General features: G+C 42.9%; 1 protein-coding gene across 1 annotated transcript in view; it reads left to right on the forward strand.

Moving 5' to 3' along the window:
* Positions 1–906: 906 nt before the first annotated feature.
* LOC141270896 (granzyme A-like) overlaps positions 907–17,965 on the forward strand; it is a 123,808-nt gene continuing 106,749 nt past the window's right edge. The window contains exon 1 of the mRNA XM_073681022.1: positions 907–1,119. Coding sequence (XP_073537123.1) covers positions 907–1,119 — 213 coding nt within the window. The remainder of the gene's footprint in view (positions 1,120–17,965) is intronic.

Here is a 17,965-nt window from a genome sequence, read left to right on the forward strand (position 1 = left end):
AAATGGATAAAAAAGCCACCCCCTAAACGTTCTTGCACACGCTCGAATAACATTTTGAGCCACCTTCCTGGTGTCATAGGAACTGCAAGGAATGCTAAAAATGAAATGGAATGCTGGAACTGTTTATTCACTGATGACATTCTGGTCACAATTGTGACATATACAAATCAGTACATGGATACCATAAGGGACAGTTTCATTAGAAAGTGAGATGTCAACCCTATTGATGTAATTGAACTGAGGGCGTTTATTGGTTTGCTATATCTTGCCGGCACCTATAGGGCAAGCCGACAGAGTTTGGAGGAGCTCTGGGGTAGAGATGGGGATGGCATTGAGAAATTTTCCTTGGTAATGAATAGAAAGAGATTCAAAATTATAATGCAGTGTCTTCGTTTTGACGACAGAAGTACCAGAACTGAGCGAAAAAAATATGACCGGCTTGCTGCGATTCGTGAGATATTTGAAAAATTTGTGCAAACCTGTCAAAAAAGCTATTGTCTAGGTGAAAATGTCACTATTGATGAAATGCTCCCGGGATGTCGTGGTAGATGTGGCTTTCGGCAGTATATACCATCTAAACCAAACAAATATGGGCTAAAAGATTTTTCCCTTGCTGACTCCAGGATTACTACAATATGGAAGTTTATGCGGGGAAACAGCCAGCAGGTCCATATTGTGTAAGCAACACACCGAGTGAGGTGGTAAAACGAATGGCTGAGCCTTTGTATGGTTCGGGGAGAAATATAACTGCAGATAACTGGTTTACTGATGTGGGTTTGATTAATTTTTTGAAATCCAAAAATATATCATATGTGGGTACTGTGCAAAAAAATAAAACACAATTGCCGCCACAGTTTATCAATGTGAAAGGGAGAGAACAATACCACTGTATGTTTGGATTTAGTGATGGGAAAGTTTGTGTCCTATGTCCCACGCAAGAACAAAAATGTTATTCTTGTATCCTCGCTTCATGATGATGATGCGATCGATCCTCGGTCTGAAGCGCAAAATAAGCCGGAAATGATAACGTTTTACAACGAAACCAAGAGTGGTGTAGACACTGCAGATCAGATGTGTGCTACTTTCAGCGTGTGCAGAAATGTCAGGCGCTGGCCAATGGTAATTTTTTTCACTATGCTAAATGTGGCAGGAATAAATTCTCAAGTTATTTACATAGGAAACCAGCTGGGATCACAGCGTAGAAGACTCTATCTAAAAACATTGGCTCATGAACTGGTCATTGCAGAGCTTCGCAGAAGAACTGTGAAAACAATTGGAATACCCTCTAGCATGCAAATGCGGCTGAGAAAATTTCGCACAGAACATGAACGCGAAGAATCACCAGCTACCCCACCACCCAAAAGACAGAGATGCAACACCTGCACTGTAGAAACAGGACTCAGGAGACTCTCAAATTATGCATGTAAAAATTGCAAAAATGCTATTTGCCTGTCTCATGCAGAAATGATCTGCAAATCATGCTCATTGCTCTGCAAGTGTACTTTTACAGGTGAACCGCTAACATCTGATAGTGATTGATTTTGAGTACAGTACTATTTCAGCAACCTTATAATTTTTTTTGCTTATCTAAATTTTATGTTTACTAATAGTTTTTGAAGAAAACTGTCGTTTTTTTTTTCAAGTAGCAAAATGTGTGCACTTTGAAACATATTACTTTTCTGGTTAGTAAACATTTTTTTTTCCACCTGATTATGTGTATTCTCATTTATTACATTCCTATTAAGGTAACTGATCACTTTTAGAGCATTGAAATTTAAAAAAAAGGAAAATATAGCCAATTTTCTAGCCTGTGCTGGACAGGCGCAATGCCCCTAAACTCGTTATGAAACATATTGCCCCTGACGGAGGGTTAAAGGGAATCTGTCACCCCTGGGACATATCAGACCTCTAATATGGGCATACAGGTGATAAAAATGTAAATCTATACATACCTGTATGGCCCATATTAGAGGTCTGTTTGCTTTGAAATATCTTTTTATGAAATTCGTTTTCCTATGCTTGGCGTCCGGCGATGCCAAGAAATCCCCGCCGGCCTACTTAATTTAAATATCCCCCTTTCCCCAAATTACCTTGTTCCAGAAGTTTTGAGGCTTGTCTCTGTGCTGTTTGGGGTATTGTAGGCAAGATACTTTGTGGCATTTGCACAGTAATGGCTTTCTTCTGGTGACTCGACCATGCAGCCCATTTTTCTTCAAGTGCCTCCTTATTGTGCATCTTGAAACAGCCACACCGATAGTTTTCAGAGAGTCCTGAATTTTAGCTGATGTTATTTGTGTTTTTTTCTTTTCATCCCCAACAATTTTCCTGGCAGTTGTGGCAGAAATTTTTGTTGGTCTACCTGACCGTGGTTAGGTTTTTACAGAGCCCCTTATTTTCCATTTGTTAATCACAGTTTGAACGCTGCTGACTGGCATTATCAATTCCTTGGATATCTTTTTGTATCCTTTTCCTGTGATATACAGTTCAATTACCATTTCCCATAGATCCATTGACAATTCTTTTGCTTTCCCCATGACTCACAAACCAGAAACTTCAGTGGCTGGATGAAAGATACAAGAGTCTGTCTGGATCCCAGAAACTCACTCAGCTTTTATGCACACACACTGATTATAAGCAAACAAGTCACAGGTGAGGATGTTACCTTTAGTAGCCATTCAAACCCATTTGTGTCAAATTCTGTGCACGTTATCAGGCCAAAATCACCCGGGTATGTGAACTTTTGATCAGGGTCATTTGGATGTTTTTGGTTGTCATTAAGATTTAAAAAGAGAAAACACAGTAGTTTGACAATAAATGGCTTCACCCAACCAATAACCATGAGTGGAGAAAGTTTTTTGTTATCATTCATATTCTCTGAAACAAGGCCAAGAAAGGATAAATTCTGCCAGGGTATGTAAACTTTTGAGCACAACTGTATATACAATATAGTTCCTAACTATCAGGATGCCGGGAGGAAGTGGGGACCAAACCTTATTGTTGTGCAAGCCAGGAGTCATTGGAGCAAAAGTCACTGTGACTCCCCGGGGCCTGCGCACTAGAGCCCAGCAGTGTAAAATAGGGTCGAGGGAAAAAAAACGCACCTTGCGTTATAGGCGCATTGCACATGCGCAGGATCTACACACCTAGACTGCACGTCACAGCGCACTGAGCCGTGCAGGGGAGGCAGGGAAGGGGGTAATATTTAAATTAAGTAGGCAGGCGGGGATTTCTTGGCATCCCCTGGACGTCAAGCATAGGAAAACGGATTTTATAAAAAGATATTTCAAAGCAAACAGACCTCTAATATGGGCCATACAGGTATGCATAGATTTACATTTCTATCACCTGTATGCCCATATTAGAGGTCTGATAGGTCCCAGGGGGTGACAGATTCCCTTTAAGTAGTAAACACAAAACCCATAAGCTCTATCTTAGAGAGTCATGTGCATGACCTCTTTCTCATTAGGGTATATTCACACAGCTATTTTTATGAGGAAGTAGAATCCAATTTTACTACAAAATCCACATTAAAAGAATGTTCCTCATACTCTTTGAATAAGCTTTTGATTGTGAAAAACTGCACTATGTGGAGTCTAGGAGATTTTTGCCATTAAAATCAATTGAAAGCTTATTAAAAGAGGATTTGAAGCGGTTTTTATGTGGACTTCAAAGGAAAAACTATTTCTAAATTCTCATAAAAAAACTGTGTGAACATACCATTAGTGTGCTGATTGGTTGCGATAAGATGAGAGACCTGAAAGTAGAACTTGCACTTATCAGACATTTAAGGTATCTACTTCTGATATTTGATATGCCATAAACGTCACAGAAGCTAATACCCCTTTAATTTGTATTGCGGCCCTTGGGATTGGCTCAGCATGACATTGTGGCCCTTAGACCAAAAAAGATTGTGCACCCCAGTTACATAGTGTATAGTGTAAGTGTACAGGTAACACAGTAATAACAAGTGACATTATACACACGAGCTCTGTAAATAGTATATAGTGTAAGTGTACAGTTAATACAGTGATCAATGTTGACGTTATACAAAGGAGCTCTGTAAATCATATATGGTGTATAGTGAACAGGTAATAGAGTGCTCACCGGTGACATTATACACAGGAGCTCTGTAGATAGTATTTAGTGTATAGTGTACAGGTAATACAGAGATCACTAGTGACATTATACACAATTGCTACAGATAATATATAGTGTCAAATCACACAGACCCATGCTGTCCCAATCCCCAAGCACCAGATGGGGATAAATTACTAATATTACCCTGCCTGGAGGAAATCAAGATTTACTACAAGACCAATATTTCTAATAATGCCATTAATACCGCTATATAAGATTAAATAATTATAATATCAAAATAATAACATTGCAATATTACAGGCAAATACAAACAAACCATAACCAAATATTGGCAGCATATACAGTATTGATAATACCACCATACTGATTGTTAAACAGGTTGAGGTGAAAGTCAATGTAACTTCAGACTACTGAATCCTCATAGCGCACACTTTGAGGTTTCTCTGGTGCCGGCATTGGGAGCGGCCATCTTGTGACTGCAAGTATGCGATTTTCACACCTCCGGCCACATTCCAACTAATTGTACTCGGCTTTGCAAATTTCACTTGTATTGAGTGAGGCCATGCACGTCTAGTTAGCACGTGACCGCATATATGCAAATCGCATACTTGCGGTCACATGATCATGGGTGTAACTACAGTAGGTGCGAGGGTTGCAATCGCACCTAGGCCCTGAAGCCTAGGGGGCCCCAAAGTCCCTTTGGCATATATGAAAAGACCAATGCTGCTAAAGACTTGCAATAAAACTCCTAGAGCCAGAACCGGAGAATCCTCACAGCATGCGAGTTCTGTGAGGATTCAGAAGTCTGCAATCACATAGAGTCACTGCAGAGTTTAACTTCAAGCTTGGACAACCACTTTAACCAAAAACACTGTACTAAGACTGATATTACCACCATACAGTGACTATATAATGGCAATATCAGTTTTACACTAGTGCTCTGCAGTGGTATATTGTGCAGGTTCTCACCAGTGACATTCTCGCTGATTATTGTCATTTATTTTACCTTTTCCATTGCATTCGGTCCAGACCACCATGACCTCTACTTCCATCCATGACTCGTCCCTACAAATGTAACGTACAGACATCTTCACTTTACTGATTTTCAAGGATCCGCCTCACATTCTACCACATCTACAAAAACCGCAATTTGTAACACCTTATAAGAATTCCCTTGTGACTCCTTTAATAATGCTCCCCCTTGACTTCATATAATAATGACCCTGTACCTCCATATAATAATAAAAATTTCCCCTGTGCTTTCTTATATTAATAAGAATGACTCCTAGCTTCCCCTAAATTGATAACAATCCCCCCACCCCCCATTGTCATAATAATGACCCTCAGTGCCCCTTTTTTGTAATAATGCTCCTGATCAGGGGCGTACATAGAAATAACAGGTGCCCCATAGAAAAAGTCCAATCACGTCACAGTGAAAGAAAATCATATCTCTCAACATTTTAAGAAACGGAGAAGGAAATGTATTGCAGAACTTAGACAGTTATTTTGGCCTTACTGAAGCCCCTAAGTGGTCTCACTCACTATGAGATCCCTTTCATGACCCCCGTAGAGAATTATGCCCCCACACAGCATGATTGCCTCACAAACCTTACACAAAGTATGATGTCCCACAGCATCCTGCACAGTAAGATTGTCACCACAGCCTCCCATACAGTATGGCATCCACCACAGCCCCCAATATACAATATGAGAGACACTACAGACCCCCACACAGTATGATGTCCACCACAAGCCCCTATATAAAGTGGGATGTCCACGAATGCCCCCCATACAGTATGAAGACCCCACAGCCCCCATATAGTTTGATGTTCCCCATAACATACATACAGTATGATGGTTACCACAGCCGCCAACATAGTATAATGTACCTCATTGACCTCCTCACAGTATAATGTCCACCACAGATATCCCACACAGAATGATGTCCACCACAATCACCCTACATAGTAAGATGATACCCCTCACAGAAACCCCACACAGTATGATAGATCCCCCATATACTATGAAGATCCCCATAGCCCCAATACTGTATGATGGTCCCCCCACAACCTCTATATGATGGTCCACATCACAGCCCCCATATAGTATGATAGTCCCTCCAACAGCCCCCTATATAGTATGATGATCCCCTCAACACCCCCGATATAGTATGATGGTACACCTCACAGCTCCTTATATATTTTGATGGTACACCTCACAGCCCCTATATAGTATGATGGAACCCACAACGGCCTCCCATATATTATGATGTTTCACCTCATTGCCCCCTATATAGTATGATGGTCCACCCAACATTCGCTCCATATCGTATGATGGTAAACCCCACAGCTCCTTATATATTATCATGGTACCCCACACAGCCCCTATATATTATGATGGTACCCCAACAGCCCCCCTATGTAGTATGATGGTCCCCCGAACAGTACACTATATAGTATGGTGGTCCACCTCACAGCCCTGTATATACTATGATGGTCCAACTCACAGCACCAAATATAGTGGGATGGTCCCCCACAGTCCCCCAAAAATAAATATATACTCACCTAATCCAGACACCTCATCCTCCACAGTGTCTGTCTCCTTTTCAATCCATTCTCGTAGTGGATGCTGGTGGCGCGATGCAGTGACGTCATTGCACCGCCAACGTCCCCTGCTTGGTGCTGGCCTTCAGCAGGTCGCAGACAGAAGGGACACCCACGGCCTGCTGGGGTAAGTCACGGAACTAGGGACTCTGTGCTCCTTCACAACTGTTAACATTATGGGCATCTTGGAGATACAGATTCTGTATGTACCGTGTTTCCCCGAAAGTAAGACCCCCCCGAAAGTAAGGCAGGGTGTGGGGTTTCGGGGGGGTCCGCCAATGTAGGGCACCCCCCGATTGTAAGGCAGGGTAGCGGGGGGGGGGCCGGGGAATGTAAGGCTGATTCGTCACAGGCTCCCTAGCCGGCTCGCAGCTGATTGGCCGATCAGCCTGTTCGTCACAGGCTCCCTAGCCGGCTCGCAGCTGATTGGCCGATCAGCCTGTTCGTCACAGGCTCCCTAGCCGGCTCGCAGCTGATTGGCCGATCAGCCTGTTCGTCACAGGCTCCCTAGCCGGCTCGCAGCTGATTGGCCGATCAGCCTGTTTGTCACAGGCTCCCTAGCCGGCTCGCAGCTGATTGGCCGATCAGCCTGTTCGTCACAGGCTCCCTAGCCGGCTCGCAGCTGATTGGCCGATCAGCCTGTTTGTCACAGGCTCCCTAGCCGGCTCGCAGCTGATTGGCCGATCAGCCTGTTCGTCACAGGCTCCCTAGCCGGCTCGCAGCTGATTGGCCGATCAGCCTGTTTGTCACAGGCTCCCTAGCCGGCTCGCAGCTGATTGGCCGATCAGCCTGTTCGTCACAGGCTCCCTAGTCCCTGCTGGCCATCAGCTCGAGTGTGATTGGCCAGTCAGCCGGCTCGCAGCTGATTGGCCGAATCAGCTGCGACGTCACCGCCTGCAGGCTCGCTCCGATTGGTCCAGCTTCCCCGGCATCCGAATCGTCAGCCCGGCACCGCAGAGGAGATCGAAACAGAAGGAAAGTAACGGTAAGTTCCGAAACTCTCTCTGTGTGTGTGTGTGTGTGTATACGATATGTGTACGGTATGTGTATGGGTGCCGTATGGGGCTGTGTGTGTGTGTGTATACGATATGTGTACGGTATGTGTATGGGTGCCGTATGGGGCTGTGTGTGTGTGTGTATACGATATGTGTACGGTATGTGTATGGGTGCCGTATGGGGCTGTGTGTGTGTGTGTGTGTGGTGGCAGAGTGGGGGGCAGAACCACTGTATGGGGAGGCTGCATACTGTTCAGCCTGTTTTTTTTCCCAATGTAAGGCCTCCCCCGAAAGTAAGGCAGGGTGGGACTTTTGGGGGTAAAATTAATGTAAGACAGGGCCTTACTTTCGGGGAAACACGGTAACATACAAGGCGGCCCACGACCAGACAGGCCCTTCTGGCATTTGTCAGAATTGCCAGATGGCCAGTCCGGCCCTGGTGTATAGTGTAGAGATAATAGAGTGCTCACCGGTGACATTATACACAAGAGCTCTGTAGATAGTATATAGTGTATACCGTACAGGTAATACAGTGATCACCAGTGACATTATGCACAAGAACTCTGTAGATAGTATATAGTGTACAGTGTAAATGTATAGTTAATACAATGATCTCCAGTGACAGTATAAGGAGTGTTCAAAATAGCAGTGTGTTCAAAAACATGAGTTAATGACAAAATCTTTATAATAGTTTTTATTCATTTATTAAAACATTGAGAAATGTATATAATTTTTAACTAATTTACAGAAAATTAAAAAAATGAACATTGGGCTGTTCAAAAAAATTGCAGAGTCTGCATTTGTCTTACAAACTCATAATATGCACTTTTTTTTAGGATTTAGCCTTCCTGTGAATCACTAACCTAATATTTAGTTGTATAACCACAGTTTTTCAGAACGGCTTCACATCTATGTTGCACAGAGACAACCAACTTCTGGCACCTGTCAACTGTTATTCCAGCCCAGGATGCTTTGACTACATCCCACAAATTTTTTTTGGCTTTGCCTCAGCAATGCAATTTTTGATGTCACCCCACAAGTGTTCTATCAGATTAAGGTCCGGGGATTGGACTGGCTACTCCATAACCTCAATTTTGTTGAACTGGAACCAAGATATTGCTCATTTACTGGTGTGTTTAGGGTCATTGTCTTGTTGAAACACCCATTTCAAGGATAGATCCTCTTCAGCGTAAGGCAATATGACCTCTTCAAGTATTTTAATATATGCAAACTTGTCCATGATCCCTGGTATGCGGTAAATAGGTCCGGCACCATAGTAAAAGAAATATGTCCATATCATGATGCTTGCACCACCATGCTTCACTGTAATGTGGCTTGAATGCAGAGTTAGGAGGTCGTCTGACGAACTGTCTGTGGCCCTTGGACCGAAAAAGAACAATTTTACTTTTATCAGTCTGTAAGTGTGTGTGGTCGTCTGCACACGCTCTTCATCCCTTCCTGGTAAAACAGTAGAACTGTTATGAGAGTGATGAGCAGACAATAGAAAAGGTTTTAACTGCTTCCCGAACGCCCACTGTATATAAACGTCGGCGCTGCCTGGGCTCTGTGCAGCGCCGACGTTTATAAACGGTCGGTGGTCCCGCAGCGCTCAGGACCCCCAGGGTCCTGCAAGCGCTGCGGGTGCAGAGCGACAGCTCTGACAGGGGACATCATCGGGACCTGATTGGATCAGGTCCCAATGATGTTAACCCTTTGCTATCTTCTAGATGCCGCGATCTATAGCGATCGCGGCATTTAGAAGATAGTGAGAGGAGAGGGGGTCGTCCACTTACCTCTCCAACGGCCCCCTGATGTCTGAAAGGACCTGCCATTGTCACATGACCGCCTCCGGGTCTGCCATGTACGGTGTCCTGCTAGACTCAGCCTGCAGCTGAGTCTAGCAGGAGATAATGACAGTTTTACTGTTATGATCTGCTACAGGGACTAAGGAAAGACAGGAGAACTGTCCCTACAATAGAACTAAACTAGATCCCTACGATGTAACGGGGAACCTGATCCTGCGATCAGACCCGCTAAAGTCCTCGGCTAGTCTGAACGAAGACCTATAGATGTGAGGGAGGGATCCCTACAAGAACTAGGGACTGGGATAAGTTTGGACACCTCCTAGCAGAAATAGTAGCAGTCAAAGACAAACACACAACAAAAAGCATAGAGGTCAGAAGACCAAGCAAAACTAACAGAGAACGGCAACAGAGCACCAAGCTAGCTCAAGAGTAGTAAATACAATGAAGTCCAGCAAGACCAGGAGGGCGGAGCCGGATTAAATAGGCAAAAATGGTCATGTGACCAGCAAACTAAAAAAAACCTAACAGGAGAGTTCTAACATTTACACTGTCAGCAGAGCTCTCATGCAATGCAATACATGTCTATTGCATTGCATGAGAACAGTGATTAGAAAAATTAAAATTGATGTCCCATAAAGGGACTAAGTAAAAATGTAAAAAAAAGGCTAAAAAATGTTTTCAAACTGTAAAAAAAAAATCACAAAATAAATAAAAATAAATAAATAAAATATTAAACCAATAAATCCGTGTATTTATGCAAAAACAAAAAAAGTACACATATTTGGTATCGCCGCGTCTGGAACAACCCGATCTATAAAACTGTCACTAATTAACCCCTTCTGTTCACACCATAAACAAAATAAATTAAAAAAAGGAGCAAAAAAATATGCTTTTTCATCATATTGCCAAACAAAAAGTGGAATACAATGCGATCTAAAAGCCAAATGGAAATAAAAATGCTACCGCTGAAAACGTCATCTTGTCCCACAAAAAAATAGCAGCCATACAGCTCCATCAGCCAAAAAATAAAAAAGTTATAGCTCTCAGAATAAAGCAATGCAAAAAAATTATTTTTTCTAGAAAATAGTTTTATTGTGTAAAAGCGCCAAAACATAAAAAAACTATATAAGTGTAGTATCGCTGTAAACATACTGACCCGAAGAAAAATGCTGCCTTATCACTTTTACCACACGCAAAACGGCATAAAAAAAAATCTCAAAAAACAATTCCTGAATTGTTGGTTTTTGTTCATTTTACCTCCCAAAAAACGGAATAGAAAGCGATCAAAAAATGTCACGTAACCAAAAATGGTACCAATAAAAATGTCAACTCGTCCTGCAAAAAACAAGCCCTCACATGACTCTGTCGGCCGAAATATGGAAAAATGATAGCTCTCAAAATATGGCTATGCATACTGGTCACTTCAACAGCAGTTTGAAATTTTCACTCAGCAATATCCACTGCTGCTTGTTTCTGGAAAAGACCCATGGAGTCAAAATCGTCACTACACCTGTAGGTAAATTCCCAAAAGGGTATAATTTCCAAAATGGGGTCACTTGAGGGGAGATTCTGCTCTTCTAGCACTTAGGGGCAGTGTATATGGAGTCTGCAAACTATTCTACAATAATTTGTTCTCCAAGAGTCAAATAGTGCTCCGTCCCTCCCAGATCTCGTCGTATGGCTAAGCGGTACGGTACAGCCACATATCGGGTATTGCCACGTTTAGAAGAAATTGTGTGACACATTTCGGCACCATTTTTACCAATTGCCCTGTGTGAAAATGTAAAATCTGAGGGTAAAACATTTTTTTGTGGTAAAAATATAATTATGTTTTCTTCACTGCCCAATGGTATAAATTTAAAAATTAAAAAATACTCACTACTTCTCTAGATGAATTCCTTGAGAGGTGTAGTTTACAAAATGGGGTCACTTGTGGGGGTTTCTGCTGTTTCGGCACGTCACCGACTCTTCAAATGTGACATGGTGTCTGCAACCTATCCCAGCCAACATAGCGCTCCTTTCTCTTCCGAACCCTGCCGTACCCCAAAGCAGTGGTTTTCCCCCACATATGGTGTATCGGCGTACTCAGTAGAAATTGCACAACAAATTTCATAGTGCAATTTCTCCTGTTAGCCTTATGATAATACAAAATTATACTTCTGTGAAGCACCTGGGGGGGTTCAACGTGCTCACCACACATCTAGTTAAGTTCCGTAAGGGGTCTAGTTTCCAAAATGGTGCCACTTGTGGGGGGGTTTCCACTGTTTAGGCACATCAGGGGCTCCCCAAATGCGACATGGTGTCCGCTAATTATTGAAGCAAATTTTACATTCAAAAAGTCAAATGGCGCTCCTTCCATTCCGAACCCTGCAGTGTGCCCAAACAGTGGTTTTCCCCCACATATGGAGTATCGGCATACTCAGGAGAAATTGAACAACAAATTTCATGGTGCAATTTCTCCTGTTACCCTCATGATAACGCAAAATGAAGGGATGAAAAATGTTTTTGTGGGAAAAATGTGAAAATTTTATTTTTACAGCTCAATATTAAAAACTTCTGTGAAGCACCTGGGGGTTCAACGTGCTCACCACACATCTAGATAAGTTCCCTAAGGGGTCTAGTTTCCAAAATGGTGTCACTTGTGGGGGGTTTCCACTGTTTAGGCACATCAGGAACTCCCCAAATGCGACATGGCGTCCGCTAATTATTCAAACAAATTTTACATTCAAAAAGTCTAATGGCGCTCCTTCCCTTCCGAACCCTGCAGTGCGCATAAACAGTAGTTTTCCCTCACATATGGGTATCATCGTGCTCAGGAGAAATTGCACTACAAATTGTGTAGTCCATTTTTTCCTGTTACCCTTGTGAAAATAAAAAAATTGTGTCTAAAGTAACATTTTTGTGAAAAAAAGTTAAATGTTCATTGTTTTCTTCCACATTCCAAAAATTCCCGTGAAGCACCTGAAGGGTTAATAAACTTCTTGAATGTGGTTTTGAGCATCTTGAGGGGTGCAGTTTTTAGAATGGTGTCACTTTTGGGTATTTTCTGTCATAGAGGCCCCTCAAAGTCACTTCAAATAAGATGTGGTCCCTAAAAAAATGTTTTTGTAAATTTTGTTGGAAAAATGAGAAATCGCTGGTCAACTTTTAACCCTTATAGCTTCCTAACAAAAAAAATGTTGGTTCCAAAATTGTGCTGATGTAAAGTAGACATGTGGGAAATGTTATTTATTAACTATTTTATGTGACATATCTCTCTGATTTAAGGGCATTAAAATTCAAAGTTTGAAAATTGCAAAATTTTCAACATTTTCGCCAAATTTCCGATTTTTTCACCAATAAACGCAAGTGATATTGAAGAAATTTTACCACTATCATGAAGTACAAGATGTCACAAAAAAACAATCTCAGAATCAGGGGGATCTGTTGAAGCGTTCCAGAGCTATTACCTCATAAAGTGACAGTGGTCAGAATTGAAAAAATTGGTCCGGTCACGAAGGCGAAAACAGGCTCTGGCGCGAAGTGGTTAAGTATAGTATGTGACTAATATAATGTATATTGTTTGGTTGAAGATGCCTAATGTTAAAATAATGAAAACGTGTTTCAATATGCTGTAATAGAATTATATAGAGAAAGGATAGGACCTAAGTGTAGGAATTGTAATATAAGGTAAACAATGTTTATGTGTATCTTGTTTATAATGATGTGATTATTATATTGTGTGTGGGGATTTACAATTACTTTACATGCTTTGATATTGTGATAAAAATAGGGAAAGGTGTTAGGGTAAGGAATTAGGATTTAGATGTAAAAGATAAAATGAGGGAGTAGCTATAGCTAACATTGAGAGATAAAGTGAAGGGCACTGTAGACCAGGAAATAGCTAGTTACAGTAAGATAAGGGTTAAACATAGAAGAGAACATTCCCAGTTAGGGATTTTCCCAGTTGGGAGGGGTAGAAGGTTATAAATAGTAGGAGTACTTCCTATTTGGGTGAGATAGGGGAATATAGTTGGAATGTTTAAGCATGTGTAGGAGGGATAACTGAGAGAAGTGGAGAAGTTCAGGGCCATTGGGTTAAAGATCAACAGTGATGCAGAGAGGAAAAAACTGAGGAGAAGCAGATTAGGCCAGGAGCCTGAGAAAGTACGAGAAGCACGCTGAAGGGTAGGACATACAGTATGGAGACGTCTGCCACTTTGTTCAGTGGGATGCTGAACCAGCAGAATAGTGGGGCAGGAAGCATGAAAACTGTATTGGAAGAGGAAGGCATAACAGAGCCTGAGGTAATAGAGAATGCAGGAAGAGTTCAGGATGAACAACAGAACATGTGCTGTACTGTATCTGCTATTGAAACTGTGACTGCTGTATCCCAATGTGCTGTGGCTGTGACCAAAACTGAACTGGAAGAGTAAAGTAAAGTTGTTCTGTTGAAAAAGGAACAAGTGTCTCTGCTGGATTGTCTGCCTGGAGCAGAGGTTGGAACCCTGGAGCATATGGGACTCTCAAGGAAAACTGTGAGTGTTATTCAGTACACACAAACTATAAGACAGACTGAACATTATTTACTCTTTGTGGGCAGCCCCTCGCCACAACTACCACCATGTACCTCTCACAAAAAGTCCACAAAATGTTTCTCCACTTCTCTTTAGGCCAGTTGATGTGTTCTTTGGCAAATTGTTTCCGCTTCAGTACATGTCTTTTGCTTAACAGTGGGACTTTGCGGGGACTTCTTGCTAAGAGATTAGCTTCACACAGGCGTCTTCTAACTGTCATAGTACTCACAGGTAACTTGAGACTGTCTTTGATCATTCAAGCTGATCATTGGCTGAGCCTTTGTGGAGAGCACTGTGGAGAGCTTTGTGGGTGAGAACAAGCAATTTAAGTTTTATCCTGTAATTCATGGGCAGCCAGTACAATGACTGCTGTAGAGTGGAATTGTGTGAGTAACGATTAGCCAGATAGATGACCCTGGTTATAGCATTAAGGATGGACTGGAGAGGGGAAAGTCGAGTGAGGGGGGGGTAAATTAATAGAGAGTTACAGTAGTCAAGGCGGGAGTGGATCAGGGCAACAATGAGGGTTTTTGTTGTTTCCAAGGTGAGAAAGGGGCAGATTCTAGAGATGTTCTTCAAGTGTAAGCGACAAGAGCGGGCAAGAGATTGTATATAGAAGGTGAAGGAAAGATTGGTGTCAAACACAACGCCCAGACAGCACGCCTGCTGGCCCGACGTTATTGTGATGCCACACACGGAGTGGGAGATGTCAGATTTAGGGAGGTGAGTAGATGGCGGGAGCAGAAGTAGTTCAGTTTTGGAAAGGTTGAGTTTCAGGTAGAGAGAGGACATGATCTTGGAAATTGCAGCCAGACAGTCAATGGTGTTCTGTAGCACAGTGGGGGTACGGTCAGGGGATGAAGTGTATAGTTGTGTGTCATCAGCATAAAGATGGTACTGAAAGTCAAATTTGCTGATGGTCTGTCCAATTGGGGCTGTGTAGAGAGAGAAAAGAAGAGGTCCAAGGACTGAACCCTGAGGAACCCCATAGTAAGAGTAAGGAGCGAAGAAGTGGAGCCAGCAAACGATACACTGAAAGAGCGGTCCGATAGGTAGGAGGAGAACCAGTAGAGAGCAGTGTCCTTAATGCCGATTGAGTGAAGCATAGAGAGTAGGAGGTGGTGGTCAACGGTGTCGAAAGCAGCAGAGAAGTCAAGAAGAATGAGCAGAGAGTAGTCACCATTACGTTTTGCAGTCAGAAGTTCATTGGTTACTTTGATGAGTGTAGTTTCAGTAGAATGTAGGGGACAGAAGCCGGACTGTGATGGGTCTAGAAGAGAGTGAATGGAGAGGTAACGGGTTAGGTGGGAGTAGACCAGGCTCTCCAAGAGTTTAGAGATGAAGGGGAGATTGGAGACTGGTCTGTAGTTGTTTGTGCAGGAAGGGTCAAGAGAGAGCTATTTTTAATAATAGAGTAATGATGGAGTGTTTGAAGGAGGAGGGTAAGATACCAGAAGAGAGGGAGAGGTTGAAGAGGTGATCAGTGACGACTAGTGTTGAGCGAGCATGCTCGATACTGCTCGGTACTCGCCCGAGCATCACGCTACTCGGGATGTTCGGCGAGCACCGAGCATTTCCGGGTTACTCGGGCGGGAGCTCCGGTCTCCGCCCTGCATGTTTGGCGCTCTTTACAGAGCCAATGAACATGCAGGGATTGTCAGCCAGTCACTGTAATGCCGCAGCCATGTTGTTTGTGGGCATTACAGTGATTGGCTGGCCGCACAGCGTCACCTCGAGTATTTAAAACCGGGTGCCGCCATCTTGGACACAGACGCTCCGGATCAGACAGTGTAGGGACAGCGCTGCTGAGCTAGGGAGAGATTTTTCCTGTGAAATAGTTAGTGTAGGGCCTGTAAAGGCTGCAAAGAACAAACACTCCTTCTCAGGACTAAGATCCATCCCAGATATCAGGCAGGCAGGCAGGCAGGCTGTATAGGAGACGCAGTGGTTATACCAGCAAACGCTGCATTACTGTCCTGTGTGCTCCTGTTTCTGAAATTGCTGGACTTAGCTGCAGGTCTCGGGGGCCAGTAAAAATCCTTTTTTTCATCTAAATCCTCTTTTTTTTTTCCTCCTACACACTGTACAAATACCCGTCTTATTAACATATTGGTGTCCCACCCCCCCCCCAAAAAAAAAGTGTGTCTCTGATTTTTCAGACACAAATATATCTGTTGAAAAGAATCTGGTATAGGCCACAGAAACAGAAGTGTGGTTTTGCAGTTCCACGAGTAAAATTTCTGTAGTATCCAGTTTTGGGCCTTTGGTATCTAAAAAAAAAACAGTTTGAGTGTGTCGCTCACTGTTCAGCCGCAAATCTATATTTTTAAAAAAGTCTGGTATATACACCAGTAAATTAAAACTGTGGTTTTGCTGTTCCACGGAAAAAAATCTCTATTATCCTGCTTTTGCATTTTTTGCAGTAAAAAAAACAGTAGTGTCTCCTGAGTGTTCTGACACAAAAATATATCTGTTGAAAATAGTCTGGAGTACGCCTGACAAATCCCAGTGTGGTTTTGCAGTTCTACGGGTAAAATCTCTGTAGTATCCAGTTTTGGGCCTTTGGTATCTAAAAAAAAAACAGTTGAGTGTGTCGCTCACTGTTCAGCCGCAAATCTATATTTTTTAAAAAGTCTGGTATATACACCAGTAAATTAAAATTGTGGTTTTGCTGTTCCACGGTAAAAAATCTCTATTATCCTGCTTTTCGCATTTTTTGCAGTAAAAAAAACAGTAGTGTCTCCTGAGTGTTCTGACACAAAAATATATCTGTTGAAAATAGTCTGGTGTACGCCTGACAAATCCCAGTGTGGTTTTGCAGTTCTACGGGTAAAATCTCTGTAGTATCCAGTTTTGGGCCTTTGGTATCTAAAAAAAAACCAGTTTGAGTGTGTCGCTCACTGTTCAGCCGCAAATCTATATATTTTAAAAACTGTGGTACACACCAGTAAACAATAACTGTGGTTTTGCCATTCCATGGTAAAAAATCTCTATTATTCAGGTTTTGGTATTTTTTCCATAAGGAAAAACAGTAATAGTTTCTCCCTGATTGTTCTGATTGTTTAAAAGAGTCGGGTGTAGGCCAGAGAAATAGAACTGTGGTTTTCCTCTTTCACGGTTCTAATCTACTTTTTATTAACCTTTTTCCATTGATAGTGCGAGTGTAAGCTATTTTACTTTCTTTACAATGGGCAAGGCGCGTGGCAAGGGACGTGGAACTGGACGTTCTGGTGATGGTGCGTGCAGAGGACGGGGCCGTGGCCAAGGTGAAAATGTGCCACAACCAACAGCCACATCTTCTCGCTCCCACTTCTTGACCGAATTACTAGGGAACCACAGAACAACACCAGTATTGCGAACTGATCAGTGTGAACAGGTTATTAACTGGATAGCAGATAATACTTTCAGTTACCTGGGCACCACCACCTCCGGTCTGTCTTCCACAAGATCAACTCTTAGTAGCCGTGAGTCTCGACCGCATATTCCTCCTCACCCTGATGCTCCTTCCTCCCAACATGCCGAGTGTCGTCAGACAGCAATTGATCCCACACTTGGACACTCTGAAGAGCTGTTCACTGGTCCATTTCCATATTTGTGCCCCTCGCCTGCTCTGCTTGAAGTGGTGGAAGAGGAGATCCCATGTAGCGATGCCCAAATATTTGAACAGCCACGGCCACAGGAAGTCGATGCTAGCAATTTGTCACAAGAGGTGGACGATGATGAGACACAATTGCCAGGAAGTGAGGAAGAGCATCGTGGTGTGCAAGTGGAAGAGGAGGAGGTGGTGGATGATCTAGTAACTGACCCAACGTGGCAGGAGGACATGCAGAGTGAGGCCAGCAGCACACAGGGGGAGGGAGGCAGAGTACCCCAACAGGCAGGAAGAAGCAGTGTGGTGGTCGCAGACA

The sequence above is a fragment of the Phyllobates terribilis genome, unplaced genomic scaffold (assembly GCF_046119375.1).
Source record: "Phyllobates terribilis strain yellow unplaced genomic scaffold, ASM4611937v1 Scaffold_1__5_contigs__length_1240528914, whole genome shotgun sequence".
Classification (NCBI taxonomy): domain Eukaryota; kingdom Metazoa; phylum Chordata; class Amphibia; order Anura; family Dendrobatidae; genus Phyllobates; species Phyllobates terribilis.